This window comes from Phaseolus vulgaris, chromosome 11 (genome assembly GCF_051622355.1).
Source record: "Phaseolus vulgaris cultivar YP4 chromosome 11, ASM5162235v1, whole genome shotgun sequence".
Taxonomy (NCBI): Eukaryota; Viridiplantae; Streptophyta; class Magnoliopsida; order Fabales; family Fabaceae; genus Phaseolus; species Phaseolus vulgaris.
In genome coordinates this window covers 28,257,832-28,274,652 of record NC_143508.1, presented here as the reverse complement: position 1 = coordinate 28,274,652, position 16,821 = coordinate 28,257,832, and the positions used below count along the sequence as shown (strand labels likewise).

Genomic DNA, 16,821 nt, shown 5'->3' with positions numbered 1-16,821 from the left:
ATAGGGGTTAAGGGATTCCTTCGGGACGCCCTCTCCTCAAGTAGGAATAGCTAGCCCCGGTACCGTACAAGTTAAATCTGGGCGCCTAGTCCTTGAGCAGGGGTTAAGGGATTCCTTCGGGACGCCCCTTCCTCAAGTAAGAATAGCTAGCCCCGGTACCATACAAGTTAAATCTGGGCGCCTAGTCCTTGATCAGGGGTTAAGGGATTCCTTCGGGACGCCCCCTCCTCAAGTAGGAATAGCTAGCCCCAGTGTTAGATGATAAATACAAGTTAAATCTGGGTGCCTAGTCCTTGATCAGGGGTGAAGGGATTCCTTCGGGACGCCCCCTCCTCACGTAGGAACAGCTAGCTCCAGCGTCCGATGTTCAGAACAGTTTAAAGTCCTCAGTGCATCCGGGGAAAGGGGAGTACCCCTGGGCAATGTGGAGGCACCAGAGAAAGCCCTCCTCACCCTCGAGTGAGTTCAGGCGAGAACAGATTAAAAGACCTCTTTGCTTAAGTAAATGGAGGCAAGATTGAAAGTCCTCAGTGCAGAACCAGGCCAGCAATGTTTTAGGCGTTAACATAGAAATGTGCATGACACTTAGCAGTTCAGGCGAACGACATTTCAGATATTAAGATTGACCCAAGCCACTGCCCAGTAAGTGATCTTGCATTAAGTGTTATCGTTACGAACTAATAGTTTGTTCAGTTAAGTTGATTTTCACAGGATTAAGCACCAATGGGTGCTAAGTTGATTTCTTTAAGGCAAGAGTTAGTCAGCTATAACAGATGATTACACAACAGAGTAAAGGCGAAACAACCGAGAAATGCATCAAAGGCAAGTACCAGTTGAGCCTTTGATATAGAAAAGAAAGCATAAACGGATAAGAGTGCAAAAGAAGTTAGAAGCGGACAAGAATGTAAAGATGAAGTTCAAATAAGCATTAAAATAAATCCATAGTCATAATTACAGACAAGGTTCGCGACAATTATAAATTGAGAAAAAGGTAACTATCAGATAATTCTGTATAGGCATGGGGGCATGGGCTACTCTTCAGAAGCCTCCAAAGGCACCAGCTTGCCGTCGACTACCTCGTTCAAAGGGTTGCACCCAGAAACGTCGATTCCTGGGTTCACACAAGCAGCCTGAACAAGGGCCTCTGTGAACCCCTCAGCGAAACTTGAAGCAGACTCCCCTACCAGCTTATCTTCAACAACTTTGAAATTAGCGGCTTGAGCTACCATTTCTTGGTCCTTGGAGGCCAAGGCAGAAGTCAACTCCTGAACCTTGGCCTGGAGGGTGGCATTTGCAGTGGTTAACTAGGCGCATTCACCAGTTTTGGACTCGAGCGCAGCCTCAGTTTTCCCCAGCTTTTGCTCCCGATCCACGCACTGATCCTCGAGTTTCTTTTGGTAGGCTTTCGAGGTTTCTGCAACCGCTTCAAGATCAGCAATTTTTGTGCGAAGAGGGACCACTTCATTAAGAAGCTTGGGTCTGGGCCACCTCGTGCAGCCGTTTGTTGACCTCTTCCCTGGCCTTTTGTGCCATCCTTAGAGACTCTTTGTAGGCACCCTCTTGACGCCCCCAGTGGGCGGCCAGCCTCTCTTTCTCCTCTTTGAGCTTCTCCTGCCCCTCTTTCAGAGAAGAAACTTCCTTCTCCAGAGCTTGAAAGGCAGAAGCTTGGGCGGTCCTGGCCCTGGACTGTTTGTGCCAAGTGTAGGCACAAGACATGAAGAGGCCCATGTAATAGTACATGCTCTCCCTCTGAGGCTCTTCAACTTGGCTACTAGCAGATCCCAGGCTCAGGAACCCCCTCAATGACTCCTGCATGGGAAGAGGGATTTTTGGGGCAGGGGGAAGAATGACCACGGGTTCAGCTTCGAACCCCCTCTCCTGATGCATTGATTGGGGAGGGGAGGTGGCGCTCGGTGGATCCTCCCTTAAGGACTCCGCCCCATGAGAAGAGGAAGTGGCGGAGGCGACCATCTGAGGGGCATGTTGGGTCCTTTTTTGTTTGAAGACTTGCCCCTCAGCAGAGTCCTCATCATCAGAAACAACCTCCACCACCCGCTTGCCCTTGTCAAGGGGGGCTGAGGAAGCGCCCGCCTCAACTAGCGCGAGAGGCACGACGGCGATGGGAGGTGGAGAGCTTGGAAGTAGACGGGTAGAAGCTGGGGTTGTTGGGTTCGTTGGTGTTGTTGCAGGTTGAGGTTGGGGGTTAGGAGAAGATGGAGGTGCGGAAGAGGCCGAGGGAGGAGACGCCAAAGCTCCATCTTTGGGCCTTAGTAACTAGGCTAAACGCAACCGGCGTTGCCTATCCATTTTTGAACCTACACCAATAAAGCAAACATAGCAGAAGTTAGGCATCAGGCGAAAGTAAGACACAAAGAAGCAGGAAAATCGCGCATTAAGCAAAGATCCACCAAGAGCAAAGCCGAAAAAGTCGTAGGAAAAGACGTTCATACTTATGTATTTTTCTAAAGCATCAGCGTTGAACTCCAGGCTTATCAGGGTGGCGGTATCGAAGCCTCCCATACTGGTCAAGATCTTGCAAGCCTCTCGATCGTTCGAGGGCAATTCATCCAGAGACTTGGACTTCATGATTTTGACCTCATTCACCCAATATAGGGGAAAACTGTCAAGGGCAGAAGGGTCGTAGTCGGAGCAGCAGACTTTGAAAAACTTCCCCTTCCACCCCTTGAAGGATTGTTGGAAGAGAGATAGGAGAACCCTTCCAGGGATATTGCTGAGGCTCACCCAGAGGTTTTTCCCCTGTTTCTTCACTTCAAAGAAATGCAGGAATATGTCAACGGAAGGAGTGCACCCGAAGAAGCCGCACAAAACACCAAAGGCCTTGACGAAGGCCCAGCCATTGGGGTGCAGTTGGGCTGGGGCGATGTTAATCTCCGTCAACAGCTCCCTCTCAAATCGGGAGAAGGGCAGACGCATCCCGATACGCTTAAAAACAACTTGGTAGAAATAAAAGAAAGGGACCCCGTTATTGGTCCGCTCATCCCCACAAACAGGCTCTCCTAGAGTGCAAGGGAGCACTGCAATGTCATCATCATGCCTCTTCCCAAAGGCACGATGGTCGTAGGTACATGGTTCCCCTACGTGGTCCCTCCAGGCTTTAGTGGACACTAAGCTTGAACACTCGTCGAGCAGTTCGACTAGAGCCCACGAGTAAAGGTCTCTATAGTTAACGTTGAGGGGTGGAGGATTGGCTGTTGTTTTAGTACGAGCCATTGGCGAAGAGACTGAAGAATAAAGATGAGAAAAAGTTTTAGCAAAAAAGGATAGGAAAGGGGAAAGAAACAAAAACCTTACGAGAATCCCTACCCGCACGAAGAAGCTCAGAAAAGGGGAAGGGGAAAAGGAACAGAGAGATGCGAAAGAGAATACAAGAGATACGAGGAAAATAAACAGTCCCAGGAAGTTGTATCAGTACGAAAGTTAAAGAGAGGGCCAGTGATGGAGAAAGATCATACCTTTTTGAGTATCTGGAGATTCGAGGATCGAAAAAGCGAGAGAGAAAACGAAGATTGCAGAGAGAGTTTGGGGAAGATGAACAGTAGAGAAAATGCAAGAGGTGAATGAAACAGTGGATTGGAGCGCGCGCTTTCGAAAGATGTAACGTTAACTTGGAAGCGCAAGCGACGCTCGTCCTCAGTCGTTGGATCGCACCACGTGTCAAGAGATTAAAACATAACTTAAACGTCGAACACGGAGAACGTCGCGTCAGATGTCTCGAGAGTGTCAAATCAAACTGAACAAAGGAATGTCACGTCAGCAGGGAATGCCACGTAGATAGTGGGGGCGAGGCATTTCTCTTTTCATTGACCAAAGTTCAGAGTCAACAGGTTGACTGCTCGAGTCATCGCCTCATGCAGGCATCGCCTAAGTAAGGCGTCGCCCAAGAAGACTGCTCGAGTCATCGCCTCGTGCAGGCATCGCCTAAGTAAGGCGTTGCCCAAGAAGACAGCTCGGGTCATCGCCTCGTACAGGCATCGCCTATGTAAGGCATCGCCCAAAAATGCACACCGCCTATTCCCCAGTAAACTCAGTTGAAGTTGTTGGTGGTTCGGGCGAGGAAGTTCAAACACATGAACATCCCTCACAGGTACTAAGAGCAAACGAGGCTGTGAGAAAGGGAATCAAGAGGAGAATATGTCACGACTCAAAGGGAAAGAACAGAGAACAGAGGAGAAGGGCACGTGCTACTTAAAGAGTTAAGGTCGAATACACGAGAGGCGAGTGCTGAAGGCAACGCACGCAGTATAACAAAGAAAACAAAAGCGGATGCGAGCAAGCAAAAATAAATCGAGTAGCGTTTAACATAAAGAAAAGATTAAATCCAGAGTTATGGTTACAGATAGAGTTCATAACAGTTGCAAGTTAGGTGAAAAGATAATCCTGTACACGTTCTAATGTTCGCACGGGAAGCAAAAACAGGTCACTCTTCAGTGGCCCCCGGAGTTTGAGCAGTGCGACGAAGAAGCTTCGTCCCCGAATCTCAACGCCTGGGCCAGCAACGACTTTTGTTGATCGTTTATCTTCGAACCTATACAAAAAAAAAGGACAAGCACAGTAAAAGAAGGGCACAAAAAAAAGCATTTCAAAACAAAATCATACAAGAATCCAACGAAAGCAAGGAATAGGAAGGTCATAAGGGAAGTCTCCCGCACATATGTATTTTCCCAGAAGCTCGGCATTATATTCTAGGCTTATTAAGGCTGCCGCGTCAAAGCCTCCAACACCCGCTAGGATCCGGCAAGCCTCCTGATCCCTCGGGGACAACTTCTTAAGAGGCTTAGATTTCAAGGCCCTGGCGTCCTTCGTCCAATACAATGGAAAGCCGTCCAGAGCAGAGGGCACAAGGTCGGAACAGCACACCTTGAAGAACCTACCTTTCCACCCTGTGAAGGTTTGCTGGAAAGGGGTCAAAAGAATCCTATCGGGAACGTTACTGAGAGTCACCCAGAGGTTATTTCTCTGCCTCTTCACCTCAAAGAAGTGAAGGAAGATGTCTACAAAGGGTGCACATCCTAGGAAACCAAACAGAATGTCAAAGGCTTTAACGAAGGCCCAACTGTTAGGATACAGTTGGGCTGGGGCAGCGTTCATCTCTGTTAGCAGCTCTCTCTCGAACCTAGAAAACGGAAGGCGCACGCCGACGCGCTTAAAGACCACCTTGTAAAAGTAGAAAAAGGGGACCCCATCGTTGGTCCGCTCGTCTCCGCATATCGGCTCCCCTAGGGTGCAGGGAAGCACGGTGATATCATCGTCGTGCCTCTTCGCAAAGGCACGGTGATCATAGGTGCTCGAGTCCCCCACATGTTCCCTCAAGGCTCTGGTGGAAAGTAAACTCGAGCACTCATCAAGGAGTTCGCGCGAAGCCCACGCGTAGAGATCCTTAGGGCTAACTCTGGCGGAAGAAGGGTTGGAAGACATGTTGAGACAAGATGTCAATAAAGGACCTAAATGATCAAAGAAGAAGGATCCGACAGTAACACAGAAGGGAGAAGTCGACGATAAAAGAACGCAAGAAGAACTCTTTCCAAGAAGAACTCTTTAGAAGGAAAGATGAACTGATATGGGAACGATGAGTGCAAGTACGGGATTTCAAAGACCCAAACATTACAGTTGAGGCGCCGAAAGACGCCAAACGGGGGTCGTGCGATTGAGCCACATGTCATAAGATCACGGCATGACCTGGAGAGTCACTTTTCTTGCTTAGAGAATATCACATCGTCAGAGTCCTCGAGGGTACGTAGTGCCGACGGTGCAGAAAATGTCACGTCAACCAGTCAGGGAGTGACACGTCATCAAGATATCGCAAGGACAACGGGGCGAGGCCTTAGCCTTAGTCTTTTCGTTGAAACTAGTTTCAGCTCAAGACTGGGGGGCTTGTGTACCGTCCCGTCATCGGGCGTTGACCGAAGGTCAGAGTCAATGCATGATGGGGGCCCCTCGAGGGACCCAAAGAAGAGAAGTCAGCAGGTAGACTGCTCGAGTCGTCACCCAAGTGAGCCATCGCCCAAAGAGAAGCATCGCCCGAGGGAGAGAGGCATCGCCGGAGAGGCTTCGGGCCTCGACAGTCCAGAACAGCAGTAAAGGGAAGAGAAAGGCGGCTTCAAGGCCGCAAGTTTAGCACCAGAAGGGGATGCCCTAACTCATGAAGTATCCACGCCACTGCTGGGAGACCCTGGAACATATACGACCCGTAAGAGGGCCATAACCAGGGAGAACCACGTGCATGGTACGAGAGAAAGGTAGATATACCCCAGGGCAAGTAACCAGTGATTGGGGCACGTGATTTGGCACCCAGAACGTCAACCCACGAGCCGGAAGCACTTCGTAGGAAAGAGGGCTCACACGATAGAATAACCCTAAGTTGGGGGACGGCGTTGTGGGACCCTCTACACAGAATAAACGATCAAGTCAAAGGGACACGTGGCAAGGCACACGTGCTCATTAAAGGTTTCAGTTAAAGTTTGCCAAGGTACGCGTTAATTCAGTTAAGATTCGAATGTTCCAAGGAATGTTTTTATACGCTTTCAATGCGCTTTAACGCGCTTTAAAAAGATGAGAGGTGTATAAAAAGGGACCTGGGGGGCATTTGAAAAAGGGGACCGAGTTTTTAACCTATATTCACACAGATACATAGAGAGAGAAACCCTAGTTGTCTTCGCGGTGCACTCACAGTGGGCACAAGGCAATTAGGGCAACCCCATTCTAGTTCTCAGTTTTTAGTCACTTAGCACAGTTTCTTCGGCCACCTCCCAAGGGTGTGTTACTTTGATGTTTCTCGCTAGCTGACTTGATCGTCGGAGTGCAAACGGCCGCGAGGGTGCCCCTTTGTTCACTTCTTTCAGGTACTCACAGACGGAGCAAGACGAAGGTGCCCTAGCTCGCGAGGACAGGCCACGCGCAAAGACGATCCCGGTCAGCCGGACGGAACACCATTGATCTTCCTCTCAAGCCATTCCTCCACCGGCTGAGGCTTCTTCTCGCTGGCGATCACCACCCTCGCGATATCCGTCTCCCTGGCGGTCACCGGGCAGCTCCTCTCTCCCTCCACCTAGGCGGCGCCCTCAGACCTCGTCTCGATGTCCTCCATCGGCACATCACCCTCGGCGGCCACCTCCAACACCGTATTCGCAACTCGCCGGTTATCCTGTGCGGGCTCCACGCCATGGGGCGGCGTTGTGGTTACGTGGCATACATATCTCTTGTTCTTGAGGCTTTTTTCATAGCACTTCTTCGCCTCCTTTTGGTCAGAACAGATGGTGATGATCAAACCTTCCATAGACGGTAGTTTGACCTTCATGTGCCTTGTTGAAGGCACAACTCCTGTCCTGTTGAGGGTTGGCCTTCCCAACAGTATGTTGTATGCCGACGAAGCGTTCACGACAAGGTACCTGATCTTCTCTGTTCGTGAGGCCAAACCATATGTGAACGTCGTCCTTAACTCAATATACCCCCTGACCTCCACTTGATCGCCGGCGAAACTGTACAAGCAGCCCCCATACGGTCTCATTTGATCGGGGGATAGTTGTAACTTTTCAAAAGTCGGCCAAAACATTACATCTACCGAGCTTCCTTGGTCGACCAGCACCTGGTGGACGGTCCTTCCCGCCGTGACAACAGAGATCACAATAGGGTCGTTGTCGTGAGGCACAACGTCCCTAAGGTCTCCTTTGGTGAATGTGATGTCCACGTCGGGTGAGTGATCCTCGAAAACTTCCACCGACATCACCGACCTTGCGTACTTCTCGCGCTGCGATGCAGTACAACCTCCTCCCGAGAATCCACCAGCTATGGTGTGGATCTCACCGTGAATGGGCACCTCGTGTTGCTGTCCTTCGTTGCCCGCCGGTTGGGAACCTGTTGATTGGCCCGCTTGCTTTTCCAGCAAGTAATCTTTCAAGATTCCACACTTGACCAACTCGGCGAGTTGGTATCCCAAAGCCAAACACGAGTTGATGGAGTGGCTAAAGCTCTTGTGGAACTCACACCACGCGTCTGGTTTTGGACCCAAAACCTTTTCCGTTGTCTTCTCAGGCACCTTGAGCCTGACAGCAATATTCGGGATGGCGATCAGATCGGCCAACCCCATTACGAACTCATACCTTGGCGGGCGATTAGTCTCTCTGGGCCGCCCCGGCCCTTCCCCTTATTCTTCTTAGGGTCAAAAGGATGACGCATCCTTTGGTCCCTCTTTCCCGCCGCTGCCTCCATTACCCTCTGCGGCTGGACCCTTGTCTGGGCGTGCGGTTTAGGGTTTAGGGTTTAGGGTTTAGGGGCCGCGTTTCCCCTTTTCTCGGAGACTTCGCTTTCAGCAGCGATGTGAGCCACGGTACGTCGCCGGATTTCAGCAAACGTGGCGGGGTGACTCCTGATAAGCGACTCACTAAAGGGTCCGGGCAACACACCCTTCTTGAAGGCATGTACAAACATTTCCTCGTCTTTACCTGGCAAGCGGACTATCTGAGCTCCGAATCTGTTCAGGAAATCCTTCAGGGACTCCCCTTGGTACTGCCTCACGTCGAACAGGTCGTAAAACACCAATGGTGGTGCCTTGTTCACTATATACTGCTCAACAAACATCTTGGAAAACTGTTGAAATGTGGTAATGTGGCCAGTAGGTAAAATGACGAACCAGTCCAACGCTGTTCCACTAAGAGTGCTCATGAACACCTTACAGTAGACCGCGTCCGACCCCCCCGAGAGCATCATCTGGGTGTGAAACGCCGTGAGATGAGCCTCAGGGTCCTCCACACCGGTGAAAGACGCCTTCACCGCCACCGTATTGGCCAGGACCACCGAGTCCATGATCTCTTGAGAAAATGGCATGGGAAAGCTGCGCTGTGGGGATAGGGGTGCAGATCTGTCCCCGACCGCACGCTCCTCCCGCTCTTGAAGAGCTTTACGCAGCTCTTCGTTGACCCTGTTGAGCTCCTCATTCCTAGCTTGCGAGGCCACCAGCACCTCGTGCATTCTTTCCTGTTCAGAACGTGATGCAGCCACGTTCTCCTGCAGCGTCCTCATCATGTCCATGACCTGCGTCATAGACACAACATCCTCATCTGTTGACGGCGCGATTGAACTAGAGCGCGTTGTCCTCATCCTTTCCCAGAAAACTCAGCAACTCAAAGAAACTCCAAATGAACGGTGAGAACTTTGAAAATCGACTGCGACAGCAAGCGGTTGGACAGAAAACACCAAAACTTCAGCAAACTCGAACTGCGGTTGGGAATCACCTTTTATACGGCCCCACGGTGGGCGCCAGATGTTCCTGCCGGTTGACCTAGCGCAAGAGCGTTGCCTCGTCATGATCCTCCTCACCAGCTTCACACCACGTGCCCTTCAAGTCCACACCACAAATAGCCTCTCTGAGAACTTGAAGAACACAAGGTGGCGCCTTTGCGGCCGGTGGCGCTCCGACGCTCAAGTCAGTGACACAAACACCCAAAAACTGAGAGAAAAATATACTCTGTAGAACCGTACTAAAGTGCACACAACCCTAGCAATGGGCCGTAATGAAAAACGTACCTCTGCAAATTCTGTTAAGTTTACCTTTATAGCTAGGTTTTTGCTCTCTCCAGGCAGTTACGCTTTGGACGCGTGGCTCGCATTCAACCCTGCACGTGTCGCCATCTGGGCTGGGGTAGCAGGTAGCACCCAGCCCTACACGTGTCATCATCTGAGCTAGGATAACTCGAGTGTCATTTCCATATTGCAGCCAACCCTACACGTGTCGTCATCTGGGTTGGGTTAACTTGAGCGTTATTTCTGTGTAATAACCAGTCGTGCGGCTAAGTCTCCTACTCAAGGAGTAATCTAGCACGTACTATGCTCTGGAACACCACCTGACAAGGCGAGTATCAGACGCAGCAAAGTGCACCATCTCTGTGATATCGTTTGTCGCAAGTGGCACCTTCCTTATTGCTACGCCATGCATGTTCTAGCTGAGGAAACCTTGCCACCAACGAATGTCCACTCTAGGAATCCTGTCGCTGATGGGAAAGTTGTTCCCTTCAACCCACACGACCTTCTCGCCCTATGCTGGCGCAACAATCATCTTACTGAGCTTATACGCTTGAACTTACTCCTCTGAGCCTCCAGCAGCTTCAACTAAGCTTACTGGGAGATCCGGCGACGTGCTCCTTGTGGCGATGTCCGGCCAGCCGATCTTCCATTACGTACTACGTCGATCACACAGAAATCCAGCGACAACCGATCATGTTCGCTATAGAACGCCAGTTCCACGAATCGGCGACTATGCTCACTTCTGAACTATTCATCTTCCTCTTGTCCACGTGTTCTGCTGAGCACGCCCCACATAGTCACGTGCTAGACACGTCATCATACCCGATGACCTGGTCGGTACACTAACAACTAACATAACATAAGTACAAATTATAATAATTACTGAATAATATAAATTTTAAAAAAATAAAAATTATAATTAATACATAAAAAAAAACAAATTCATAACATTCAAAAAAATCAAAAAATTTAAAAAACCCACCAACCTTGTGTGAGAAGGCTTCGTTGGTGAAGAGTGCACAAGGAGCGGAAGCGGGGGCGGCGGCAGCGAAGGCAGTGGTGGACAATGAAGCTGTGATGGAGCAAAGAGAAAAACCCATCAAACACGAAGGCAATGTAACAGTAACTACCAAACCAAAGAAAAACGAAAAATACATTCGGCGCAACACAAAACGATGAGGACGAAGAACTTACATGGAGCAGAAATGGCGCAAACGCGAGTTGGAACGGAACAAGAACAGTGAAAGGAAACGCGGAGAGGAGAAAGAAAGTATGAAAAATGTGGTGCGCTCCAAATGTTAGGGTAAAAAAGATTTACAATTGCGGCTATTAGGTAAAGCCGCATTTGTAAATCAACATAATTTCAAAAATGCCACCGCGTTTTTTACGAATGCGTGTGTAAGCGCAAAACCGCACTAAATAAATAATAGTCTTTTCTTCATTTTGCACTAGTGTGCCCTACTGGCAAGTGATTATTCTGTTATTATTTTATGCACTCCTTAGATATAAGATTCCTTTCTGTTGTTGCACCTAAAGAGGGCACCCCTAAACAAAATGTTTTCATGTTGACTATGCTTTCAGTTGAGATTATATTCCCGTGAGAGAAAGCTGTTACAAAAGATAAGCTATAAAATAGGCTAGAGACCCCAGGTAAAGGTATGTTGTTTCTAGGACTAAACCTGAAAACTTCTTGATTTTTAGCAAGCCCTTTACTGACTTGATCGTGTAAGTGCAATCAACAGGTAGGACCCCCTCTGTTTCAAAGGAGGCACATTCCAGTACAACAAGACGTAGAATAGATTCCAGAAGAGACAGACCTGGGCTAGAGCTTGTTGTCAAGATCAACCAGCAAGAACAATTAGTATTATGTTGGCTTGTTGTATTTGGAGTTGTTTAAGGTTGGTTCACCTTAAGTGATCCATATTTATCTATTTATTATTAGTGATTAAAAAAATCTCATATTTTATGATAAAAGGGAAGGAAAACTTAATTATTATTTTTCTCTTCAGTTTTATTCTCAAATGTAGGGTTGCTGATTAAAAAAATTCTCAAAAGTAGGGTGTGAATGATAGTGTAAAAGAAATGAGGTGAAATCCTAGAGTGATCACTTAACTAATTAGAGGTTTACCTGAAAAAAGAAACTTTTGATTACTTTATTGAGATTTTCTCTGCTCATGAAGCTATTACAAAAATAGCTGCCTTTACAACCGTACATATACAAAATGGCTATACTCACCACGCCATGATGAAACCACTGACTCATGCATTATAGCTCCAGAAAATTCGAAAAGTTTTTGAAGTTTCTTCTTCTTTTCTTTTTGCTGTTGAAAGCAAAACAAGAAGCATTTGAATGAACTCACACAGTAGCTTAGATGTAACATATAGGAAAATGCAACATCTAATGGATGAGAAGTCGTCAAATTAGGGTTAAGTGGCCTTCAGAGGACACCAAAGGAAGAACTTTCCCTCAATGGTTGCTTAATTTCAAGCACTAGTTGGTGGAATGTTTGGAATCCCTTGTCTCTGTAATTCACTCATCACACTATCAATTGCTGGAGCCTTCAGTCCAAGAGGTAAGGGCAGCCATGGCTTTGATAAAACATCTCCAATAGCTGCATCTATGCATTCTTTTGACTGTAAATCAATAAAAAAAATATACAAAAGAAATTAATTAGTCATATGTAGTTTTCTTTTCTTATGTACAGCAAATATATATATATATATATATATATATTTATCACAATGTGTGTGTGTGGTTATTTATCACAATGTAATGGAAGAAAATAATATAATAAAAAGAAGAGAAGAATAAAGAGAAATGCAATGATTGAAGCGTGAAAATATACAAAATTATGTATAGAATATGCATGTATGTCTATATGCTACCACTTTGTACTAGCCTCCAAGTTCAACACATTTACTACTGAAATTGAAACATGCCAAGGGAACAGACAAATTTTAGATAGAGGGACAAATTTTGTGCGTATGTTTGTGGAAAAGAAGTGATGAAGCACAATGAAAGGCAAAAGCAAAGAAACCTTCACTGGTGATAGGTTAGTGAGGTATGTGCTCACTCTACAATAATTCATCATAAAAGGTTATTACACCTACAATACAAGAGTGTTAGGCTAATGTTACTCGTACCTTGTACATGTAAGAGACACTATTAAAATGAAATGAAATTTAACCAGAAAAACCTAGTACACAATTCAATGAACTTTTCCACATGCAAACATATGTTTATGTGAGGAAAGAAAACAAAAGAATTAGGTTATATATCCCTAGGTTTATGATATCTGATTAACAGTGAAAAATGTTTTATACTGTTTATACATAACCATTTAACTAAAAAGAGAAAAAAAAAAGAGAGAAATTTACCGGATGAAAATCTAGTAGGGGACGGGGACCCTGGATGCCAATGGTTTGATCTGCTTTGTACATGGCATGAGGTGGGATGCCAGGGACAAGGTGAGTTCCAAAACCCTGCATGATATATTTGTATTTTCTCTATGGTGAGTGAGCCAAAATTATACTGCAATATAGTATGTGGTTTTGGTTGACAAAAAATGCGACAATGATTTTATACTACTATATATATAGTTTTGTGTTTGTGGTTGCAAGTAAATATGACAATAACTTTACACTAGTAATGCTTGTAAAATGATCCAAGAATATAAAGGTGAAGACAATGTGCATGGCTCCAAAATAGTAAGGCTGTAATGAGTAGTTACCGTTGGTGTCAGAGGTTGTGGGAAACAAGCTGTTCCTGGTATTAGTGCACTTGGAGCCTGTTTCAAGGCATATATCAGATTTTAAACAAATAAAAAAGGTGGTAATATTTTAACACACAAAGCATACAGTTAATTTAAAATATTATTATATTGTTAGATTATTATAATAGTTTGTCGGTGTATGTGTTTTGTTTTTGAATGTTAAAGAATTTTTTTCCAATAAAGAAAGGTGAACTATAAATAGATTTAATTTTAGTTTTTTGCGAAAAAGAAAAGTTACACTATAACATGTATATGTATGACGGAAATATAGAAGATACTATGATTTTTATAATCAGTCATTTTATTTCTTTTATGTATTCAACTAGAGGCTTATTGACTGGTATAAACCACTCAAACTAGTTTTTCTTATCAGTATTTTTTTTTCTGTCTCTCTCTAGTTAAATACTAAAAGTATTTTTAATAAAACTTTCTAAAATAATAAAATATATAATATTTCGTAAGATAAAATGTTATTTTGACAACTATACATTAAAAATACTAATTTAAAAACTATGATTTGAATAATATAATTTTTTAAACTATTCTATTTGAATAAGGAAAATAAAACCTGGACAGTGACGAAATATTTTAGTTAAATGGAGATAGAAAGGACAAGTAATTTCTGAATATAAAAATATGGCATTCATTAACAATATAAAACAATATCAAATTATAAACCACTGTGCACATAGGTTTATAAAGTTTTATAATATATAATATATAGTACGAGTGAAATATGATTAATTGATAAAGTAAAAGTACTTTATACTGTTTGCACATGTGCCTGCATAATTATTGAAAGGTAGTTCAAATTTTGAACAATTATCAATTATCAGTTGTTGAGAAAAAAGAGAAAAAAGAATGAAGAAGGGTTTGATTGGTAAGAGAAAGTTGAGAGAGTTAACCCGTTGGTGCCAAAAAGAAGGGTCTTGGGGTGGTGCAGGTGATGGCCATGAGAGTGGTTGTGAAGGTGGAAGATGTTTAGGCCACATGTGCATGAAGGAGTGGTCCGTGGAGGGGTGTCCCCATACGTGCAGAGGTCTAAAATGGTGCATTGTGGTCATTGGAGGAGGGAATCCCATGGTGGGTGCTAGCCATGGACTCCCCCCTCTCTTCCCTCCACTTCCACCAACACCGTATATGTGCCTTCTTTGACTCCAACTTGCTGCTTCAGCCTCACGAGCCAGCAAGTGTTTCCTATGAGATCTATATTTCTGCACTCAAATACAGAAAACCCACATGTTTCAGAAATCATCCTCTCAAATCCTGCTTTTCAATTATTATCATTGATTCAAATCCAAGCATCCAATGTGTGGAACCATAAGACAAACAAAAAAGTCCAACCAAACTCTGACCACTACATGTAAACAAACCAATGTGTCATGTCATATATATAAGCTAATATAATCTTGATTAAAGCACAACTTTTGGTAAGAGATTTTAAGCTTTTAACGAAAGGGTGTATTTCTTTGTATTCCTTCAAGAATATCTATTGTATAGAAAGAGAAAGGAAAGAACCAGAGAAGAGTTCCTTTCTGTTGTTGTTACAAAATTATCAAGAATTGGAGAAGCAAACTTGGACATGAGGGAAAGGTTACTGTTTCCAATCTTATTCTGTGAATTCTCCCGATCTTTGTTTACCATTCGTGTGTGGAGGTGTATACCACATGCTTATATAGTAGAAAGTTCAAAATTTGAATTCCACTTTGCTTCCATAAAAAGGTGTAGTATCTAGTCACGTGAGTGAATGAACTTGACCACACAAGTTTAGAATCAACCCTAAGCTTAACTAGCTGCAGCTTGAAATTGATTTACAGAAATATTAAAAATAATGAGTACACAAGGGAAGAATATGTTGGAGAATGTACTTGAAGGTGGCTAGCAATGTTATGACGAGTGAGACTATCAATTCCCATAATCTCCAAAATCCTTGAAGGCACTGCCTTGTCCACTCCTAGCTGTTCCACAGCTTGCACAAATCTCCTGTGCAATTCTGGGGTCCAATCCACCTACACATAACCAGGAAAAAACAAAACATAAATACACACATGTCCATACTGCCCCATATGACTACTTCAACATTAAAACCTCTAAAAAATTCTCACTATCAATTTGTAATTCATCAAAAAAACTTAGATGCTGTTTTCTCTTCATATTTTTAATTTGAATTGGATTTTTGTTGTTGTAAAGAAATGCATATAAGGTCAACACACTATCCAAACAAACCCCCCAATTCTGATATAAGAAAATTACTAAAAGCTCTTGTAGAATTAAATCTAAGTTTCTTTCTTTTCTAATGCTAACACTGGTACTTTGAATGTTCTCTCTCTTTACACCCCAGGGTACCCGTGAATTTTTACACTAAGGGACCTTGTCAAGACTCATAAGTGAGACAGTGACAGAACCTTAAGTGTTAGCTCAGTTGCACATGACTCGTGTCTCATGACATTCACCGAAACCAATTCCCTAAGTAGAAGAGAAAGAAAAATAAAAGCAACTTATTAGAAGATAAGTTATAAGTACAAACAATCTAGCTACCTTCAGTTTTCTCTTCCCTTGAGGATTATTACTATTACTATTATTCTTCAGTTGAGCCGATGAAGATTTTTTTCCTTTTCCACCTTCCTTTGGAGCCGGATTCACCACCACGGATTCACCATTCTTATTGCTCACTATCTCCTCTCCTGGGTTTGACCCCGAGTCTTGAGGCGAAGCAGCACAAGAACTTTTATCTTCCTCTTCCGTCTTTGAAGCAGTGATAACACAATTTTTATCATTTTCCTCCTTGCTGTTATCTGCTGATGAGTTCATCTCCGATGACTCTTCACCGGCGCTGACGGAAAACTCACCAAACATCTCCAAGTCCGGCAAGACATCTCCATCAACGTCGATGCCGACGAAGAGGTCGTCGAAGTTGATGCTCTCCAACAAGTTCCCTTCAGAAAGGTCAACAAAGTCAAAATCATCTGGTGTTGTTGCTGTGGCCATCGAGAAACCCTCCATCTCTCCTTGGTTCTTTTCATCTTTGATGCTCCTCAAAGGTGCCACGGCAAGCATCAAATCCAAATGAACACTCTATGTTACACCAAATTGGAAACTCCAGTGATATGTGTTAGCAGAAACTATATATCAGCGTACCCTTTTTCTGAATCAGTGCTAGCTAGCTACATGTATGTATAACACTAACTCACGTGCATAGAATAAAAATGTAATTCAGAAAGGCGAGGCAAAGTGTAAAAAAAAAAAAAATGGGTAATGGAAATTCTGCTTTGAGTTGAATCTGAAGGAGTGAGGTGAAAGAATTGAGCTACATATAATGGTGTGTGGAATGGTTTTATGTGATGTTCCCTTTTTGGAAGTGCTGTGAAGGAGAAGGGAGATTGGATCTCAGCCACAAGTTTGTTTTGGTCGAGTTTTAGAGGGAGTTTTGTTTTTATGCTTTTCGTTTGCAAAGTGTGCGTGTGCTACTTGTACTGTCGCTCTGCATCCATTATATTGCATTATTATAGTT

General features: G+C 44.7%; 1 protein-coding gene across 1 annotated transcript; it reads right to left on the bottom strand.

Annotated features, from left to right (window-relative positions):
- Positions 1-11,666: 11,666 nt before the first annotated feature.
- On the bottom strand, positions 11,667-16,545 carry LOC137821106 (transcription activator GLK1). Its single transcript, XM_068625537.2, has 6 exons — positions 15,849-16,545; positions 15,179-15,319; positions 14,216-14,524; positions 13,269-13,325; positions 12,916-13,020; positions 11,667-12,171 (listed from the first exon to the last, which is right to left on the bottom strand). Exons 1-6 carry the CDS (start codon positions 16,365-16,367, stop codon positions 12,022-12,024), a joined length of 1,281 nt encoding a protein of 426 aa, XP_068481638.1. The 5' UTR covers positions 16,368-16,545; the 3' UTR covers positions 11,667-12,021.
- Between the last annotated feature and the right edge of the window lie 276 nt (positions 16,546-16,821).